Raw genomic sequence first — 7853 nt, forward strand, 5'->3', positions numbered from 1 at the left:
CTCTAAGAACTAATAAGAAAAGGAATACACAGTGGAAAAGATTATTTGCTTGTTGTCATAAATAACTGGATATGACTTCAAAAGTACCATCAACAAAAAGAAAATAGAAAGGTTTTCTTATATCCATCTAAAAGGTTTTGCCTAGCAGGATGATTCACACACTATTCTATACAAAGACTAGGAAGTCAAAACCCAAAATTTATGTGAAATGTCTACAAATAAACTGCATGATGAAAATTAATTGACATTAAAATAATTGGAAAAATATAAATACTTTTCAAAAGAAAATCTACAGATGACCAATGGTGAATTTTCAAAACCCTAAGTCAAAGTCACAATAATTGATCTCTATACTTGTTAGTAAAATGGATATTAGAAAGAAAATGGGTGTTAGAGAACAGGTGAAGTAAAGGGAACCCTAAAAACAGTAAGAATGTGTATGGTGACAGTCATTATAGAAGGTACTGTAGAAACTACACCCAGATATTTAGAGCACTAATTCACAAGCATTCTCATAGTTTAAATAGGACACAAAAGGACTTGATGTCAGAGAAATATTTGCACTACGAAATTTGTTGTGACATAATAACAGCAGGAATATGAACATAATAAAAATGTCTACCAACAGAAGAATGCTCAAAGAGGACATATCCTTCTACTTCCTCCGTCTCTTCCTCCGTCCCTCCATCCCTCCCTCTCTCCCTCCCTCCCTCCTTATTCTCTATCTCTCTCTCTCCCTCCCACTAACTTTTTCTTTCTTTCTCTCTCTATAATTTGATTTTCCTTTCTATCCTTTACTTCTTACATTTATATACAATAACACAATAGTAACCAAACAGGTAAAAATACACAAAAAGGCATCTCACATTTAGGAAAACAATATGTTCAAGGAAATACTTTATTTAAAAGCATATCTTTTTATAAAATGGAGAAGGATACAAACAGATCACATTTTACAAGGCATTATGATGACAATGAGGATCATTGCTGCAAATACTCATGCATTCAAATTAAAGAAGAATAAGTGGCCATGTTGTGTTTCATTTATTATTCGTCAGATAGTTTGAATAAAGGTTGGGATTTATGAAGATTTAAGAACCTCTGAAGTGAAGAAAGAGTGAGCAGCTACAGAATCTCCTCAGTAGAATCCACAGGACCAGTACCTTCTACAGCACAGTGGGCGGCAGCAGCCATAACCATAGCCTCCATAGCCACCATAGCCACCATAGCCACCACAGCCACAGCCATAGCCATAGCCTAGGCCACCATAGCCATAGCCCAGGCCTCCATAGTATCCTCCATAGTAACACATGGTATCAGGAGTGAGTGGACTCTTCAGAGAATGATAAGCGGTAGGTTCCTTGAGTCTGGCTGTCACCATCTGTCAAGGGCCTTTTATACAGCTGGGTTGTTGTTGGGGAAAACCACAGGCATTGCAGCATCACACATCTCTGCACTGTGCTTCAGAAAACATCACGAGTTCCAGGATTTACTGGGAACACAAGACTGCATAACTGAGGTAATTGTGCTTCTACCTCAGGTCCCATAGTCAAATATAGAATCTGATGTGATTTTCAGGTTTCTAAGCCATTTTTCACATAGCTTAATGGAACAGCACAGAATTCTATCAGATGATATAAATCATTACATAATTTTCTCCTTTTTACATATGTTGAGTTTTCATTACCCCATAGAAAGATCAGTTTTTTCCCTTCTATTGTGTTATTTTGGAAAGACTCTTACCTGGAGGAATATGTTTCTTGTGTCTTTTTCATGAACTATCAGCTAAGTATTGCTTATGTTAATTGCTACTTGGTGGATAGGTGCCATCTTATATTAATGTATTTGATTTATTCCTAAGCACTTTATTTTTATTACATGTTGCTTTAAAATCAGCCAAAAATACAAGACCATTTAATGTGCATAAACTGTAGGTACTGTGTGTTTCCCTTATAGGGCCCATGTGAAGGTCTTGAAGGTATAACCATGAAAGACATGGTGGATTTTTCTGGTGAACCAAGGTCAATATTTATAAACTTCTTTTGAAATAATGGTCACATGAGCTCTTCAGAGAAAACAGAGATATGTAACTTTGTGAGTTTTACTTAGTGATTGTCACCCTTGCACTGTCCCATGAGAGACCCTATCTTGTGGGAATAAAGTAGGTATACAAAGTAAAGATCATGGCACAATATGGTCATTTAGCAACTATACATATCCAGTCAACTACTCAAACACCCAAGTGTTTACACCACATACAGACATGTCAGAAATGTACATATATATATATATATATGTATATGTATATATACATGTATACATACATATATACATACATATATGTGTGAATATATAAGTGCATATATATATATACATATATAATATGCACATACACATATGTACCCACAGATGTTCTATGGACAGTTTCCAGAATATGCTTCAGAATATACATACACACCATGCACAAAATTTAGATAGAACTCCCTGTATAGTTCCCTCAAAAACTTAAAGCAAAAATGAAATAAAAAACTGTATAGACTCCTTAGGAGACCAGAGAAGCCATCCATACTTTTTCTCAGTTTATAGCTGATGGAGGGAATATTGGTATGAAAGGTGACAAACCATTACTGAAAGGTTTAAAGTTTGAACTTTTCACACATTTACCAAAATACATGTTTATCTAAAATAAAATACATGCAGCTAAGCATTTATTCAGGGAATTTGATAAAGAGACAAATCTATGTGAGGTGGCTTCATGGTAAATGTAGCTACTGAACAATTTCATGAGAAGATTTCCCTTTGATTTTAGAGTGTCCAACATGAAATTCTTGGGACACACAAATACTGTCAGTGTAGAGTCTTGATCATTATGCAATAAAACCAGTCTTGTATATCGAGATATGAAGAAAGTGCCTGTATCTGAAACCATACATAAAATAAAAGTATACATGTACCTGAATCCACAGAATTACTATAATATTACATGGGGTACATCAAAGGGAATACATATTTGAAGAATCAAAGCTAAAATTCACAAAATATGTGACATTTGGCTTTCAGGTCTGAATTAACTCATTGCTCCTGCTTTATCCATTCACCTGTAATTTTCACAATTTCACTCTTCTTAACAGTTGGATCACGTCCCTTTGTGTAAATATAACACAGTTTTAATACAAATTTATCTGTAGATGGACAGCAAGGCTATCTCTATTTCCTGGATATATTGAATAGAGCAGCAACGATCATGGATAAGCAAGTATACTATGATACAGAGAACTTTGTGCTCATGTTCAAGCATAGGTATATCTGAATTATGTAGTAGACTTATTTCTAGGTTTTTTTTTTATGTGTTTTGGAAAATAATCTCCACATTTATTTCCACAGTGGCACACCAGTTTGTACTCTCACCAGCTACAAACAAATGTTTCCCTTTCTCCAAATCTACACCAGTATTTTTGGTCAGTTGTGCTTTTCATCTTAGCCATTCTGACTGACGTAAGAAGACATTCCAAAGTAATTTTGATTTTTATTTCCCTGAAGTCTATTGATGCTGAATATTTTAAAAAATATTTCTCAATTTCTTTTACTGCATCACTTGAGAGGCACCTGTTTAATTCCATATCTCCTTAATAATTTTGGTAGTTTTTTCTTGATGTTATGTTTTTGAGGTCTTTGTGTATTCTAGATACTAACCTTCTCTTCGATGTATACAAGCTAAGCTTTCCCCATAATTTAGGGCTCCTCTTTACTTGAATGATGGTGTTCTTTGCTGTACAGAGCTTTTCAGTTTTATGAGGTCCTATTTATATGCTGTTGCTCTTAAGCTCTGACTTATTGTAGTTCTTTTTCAAAAGTGCTTTCCTGTGGCACTAAGTTCATGTATTATAATTTATCAGATAACTTTGATCAATGCATTTATTTTTAATGTCTGTATCATGCTGTTTATTAATAGAGCTTTGTAAATGTCAAGATATTAGTAAGAGACAATGTGCATATGTCTGTGGGGGGGTGCTCTCAAGGGAGTTGAAGTTAACTGCTGGGGTATCTACAGGTAAGTTATAATGGAACAGGAAGAGTTACTAAGGTTGGTGGATGGAATACAGTAAAAGAGGACCCTACAGGAATGTGATATATGTGATATGGAATGCAGTTTGCTGCTGTATAAGCTTATATATATATTCCATATATTATACATGTATATTTATATTCATATTTTATATATTACACACATATGCATTTTATATATACAAGCTTTTATATTTACACACACATATTCAAAATGGAGTTATCCTATAATGGGCCAACAATACCTATAGTAGACATCACAGGCTAACAAATGAAAATCCCATTGCTTGGAATGGGTTACCTCTTTTGGAATTCTTGTGGGTCCAATGGACCTCCAGATATTACTGACTATTGCCAATGCTATTGTTTACTTCCAGAACCTCACAGTTGCTGAAGACATAGTTAAGTCACAGAACATGGAGAAATCAAGCTTGTACTTACATGGAACCTTCATACCTATTTTGTAGCTTTCTTAGCACTGTAAGTTGTATGGACACTACTGGAAAATAAAATATGTTATCAATTTTAAACAATTGTGAACTTTATGAGGTTAAAAAATGACTGGTCTGTCAATATATGTGCACAGCTGTAATAAAGACATGAAGACCTTGTGTTTAATAAACTCCTTTCTGATTGACTCTAAGTTCCATTTCAAAAGATGCAACCCATACATGGCACCATTACTAGGCTCCTGAGCCTGTAGCTAGAACCTACTAGTAAGAATCTGTTATTTTGTTTTGGCAGCAAACAGACTCCCAATGGTATTGTTATACTACTCATAGATTAGTACACCTCTCAACTTTGATCAGAGCCAAGCCTTGTTGTGGTGGATGATGATTAACACTGAGATCCAAAACTAGTCAAAATGTACATAATGAGACTCAGAAATCCTCAGTCCTAAAGAGGACACACACACACACACACACACACATACACACACTAGTGGTAGGAATAGATCAGGTATAATTGCTGGCAATGCATGACTACAAGTAAACAATGTTTTCCAGACACAGAAGGCAGTTCTTCGTATGAACTCACAGAAGTAGAGTGTGTGCACAAGACCAAGCCAGATAAAGTCACAACGTGGAGTTGGGAGGTGTTTACGAATTTCTGCTTTAGCTAAGGAGCTGTTACCATTTGATATCTGACAGTATGTGAGGAGTCAGTTTCGATGAGCTTGTGGCCCTGAGGAGGTCAACCACACTCCAGGTGATGATTATCCTTCCTAGAGGATATAGGCATCCTAAATTGGACTAGACTAGTTTAAGGAAAAAAAAAAGATGACATAAGTTTGTTGGACATCATGTGGGTAAGTATGAGAAGAGATGGGGACAGACATTAATTTCATCCAAATATATGAAGTTTGCTAAGAACTGGTAACAAAAAGGAATACATAGTGGAAAAGATTCTTTTCTTATTCTCATAAATGATTGGATGAGACTTCAAAAGCACAAGCAACAGAAAGAAAACAGAAACATCTGCTTGAACCCATCGAAGAGGTTTGACAAAGCAGGGCAATCCACACACTACTCTATACAAAGAATGGGAAGTCAATGACCAAAAAGTATGTGGAATATCTACAAATAAACTGGTGTTGTAATTGTTAGAGTATTGTTATAAACATTTTTCAAAAGAAAATATACAGATGACCAAGGGTAAATTTTCAAAATTGTAAGTCAAAGTTACAATGGGATTATTCTCTATAGTTGTTAATAAAATGGACATTGAAAAGAAAATGGATGCTAGAGAACAGGTGAAGTCAAGGAAAGCCTCTACACAGTGAGGATGGATGTCTTGATAGTCATAGAAGGCGTTTTGGAATACTCTTCTCAAGATATTTAGAGAACAAATGTGATAGTTTTCAAAGTTTAACTAACAAACAAAAGGATTTGTTCTCAGAGAAATATCTACCAAATTCATTGTGACATCATAATAGCAAAAATATGAAGACAATAAAAAAGTCTACCAATAGAAGATGTTTAAGGAGAACATTCCCCTTTTCCTTTCTTTCTTTCTTTCTTTCTTTCTTTCTTTCTTTCTTTCTTTCTTTCTTTCTTTCTTTCTTTCTTTCTTTCTTTCTCTCTCTCTCTTTCTTTCTTTTTTCTTTTTCTTTCTTTCTTTCTTTCTTTCTTTCTTTCTTTTTTTCTTTTTTTCTTTCTTTCTTTCTTTCTTTCTTTTTTCTTTCTCTCTCTCTCTCCCTTCCTTCCTTCCTTTCTTCCTTTTTTCTTCTTTTCTCCCTCTTTCCTCTCTTTCTTTCCTTCTTTCTCTTCTTAATTCCTCTCCCATTTATACACAATCACACATATGTAACCAATCAGATATAAATGCATAAGTGGACTCTTCAGAGAATGATAATCAGTCGTTCCTTGAGTCTGGCTGTCACCATCTGTCAAGGGCCTTTTATACAGCTGGGTTGTTGTTGGGGAAAACCACAGGCATGCAGCATACAACACATCTCTGCACTGTGCTCTCAGAAAACATCACGAGTTCCAGGATTTACTGGACAGACAAGGCTAACATAAATAAGAAATGTGCTCATAGATCAGGATCCCAAGTCAAATCATGGGCTGCTAATGTGAAATCCTGGTTCCATTTCAAGATGCCCATCTATATTTAACTTATTAAATATTTATAAATGTACTCTGTGGTACAAATTCCAAAATAATAAAAATATTTTTATGTTTTTAAATATTTATTTTCTAATTTCTATAGGGATCTTTATTGTTTTTCTAATGTAGGATAAATGTATCTGAAGAAATATATTTTCTGAATGTGTATGTATTAGTTAACTCATGTCTGTGTACATCCTACATAAGCATAGTTCAGATTTATTCTAAACTCAATGATTTCATGTATCATGTGTTTCATACATTCTGCATTTAGTAATATGATAGAAAACAATATTTTAAGGAAATAGTTTATTTAAAAGCATATATTTTCATAGAGTACGGAAGAATTCAGACATTTTACAAGGCATTATGATGACAAAGAGTAACTTGTCTGCAAACATTCATGCATTCAAACTGAAAATAGGGAATTGGGTGGCCATGCTGCTTTTTGTTTATTTTTCTTCAAATAGGTCATCATGAGGTTGGAATTTATGAAGATCTGAGAACCTCTGAAACGAAGAAAGTTGGAGTGAGCAGCTAGAGAATCTCCTCAGTAGAAGCCACAGGACCAGTACCTTCTACAGCACAGTGGGCGGCAACAGCCATAACCATAGCCACCATAGCCACCATAACCGCCATAACCACAGCCATAGCCACATCCATAGCCATAGCCTAGGCCACCATAGCCATAGCCCAGGCCTCCATAGTATCCGCCATAGTAACACATGGTGTCAGGAGTGAGTGGACTGTTCAGAGAATGATAATCAGTCGGTTCCTTGAGTCTGGGTATCACCATCTGTCAAGGGCCTTTTATACAGCTGGGTTGTTGTTGGGGAAAACCACAGGCATTGCAGCATCACACATCTCTGCACTGTGCCTCAGAAAACAACACGAGTTCCTGGATTTACTGGACAGACAAGGCTACATAACTAAGATAATTGTGCTCATAGATCAGGATCCCAAGTCAAATCACGGGGCTCTAATGTGAAATCCTGGTTCCATTTTCAAGACTGCCCCATTCTATATTTAACTTATTAAATATTTATAAATGTACTCTGTGGTACAATTCAAATAATAAAATATTTTTTATGTTTTTAATATTTATTTTCTAATTTTCTATAGGGAGTTTTTATTGTTTTTCTAATGCAGGATAAATGTTATCTTGAAGAATATATTTTC

At 35.0% G+C, this 7853-nt stretch overlaps 2 protein-coding genes across 2 annotated transcripts; both read right to left on the reverse strand.

The window, feature by feature from the left end:
• Positions 1–1030: 1030 nt before the first annotated feature.
• LOC114698391 (keratin-associated protein 20-2-like) lies at positions 1031–1346 on the reverse strand. Its single transcript, XM_028877047.2, has one exon. The coding sequence runs from the start codon at positions 1310–1312 to the stop codon at positions 1139–1141; it is 174 nt and encodes a 57-aa protein (XP_028732880.1). The 5' UTR covers positions 1313–1346; the 3' UTR covers positions 1031–1138.
• Positions 1347–7020: 5674 nt separating this feature from the next.
• On the reverse strand, positions 7021–7436 carry LOC114698389 (keratin-associated protein 20-2-like). The gene has a single exon (XM_028877045.2). The coding sequence runs from the start codon at positions 7399–7401 to the stop codon at positions 7225–7227; it is 177 nt and encodes a 58-aa protein (XP_028732878.1). The 5' UTR covers positions 7402–7436; the 3' UTR covers positions 7021–7224.
• Positions 7437–7853: the final 417 nt, after the last annotated feature.

Source organism: Peromyscus leucopus, chromosome 12 (assembly GCF_004664715.2).
Source record: "Peromyscus leucopus breed LL Stock chromosome 12, UCI_PerLeu_2.1, whole genome shotgun sequence".
NCBI lineage: Eukaryota > Metazoa > Chordata > Mammalia > Rodentia > Cricetidae > Peromyscus > Peromyscus leucopus.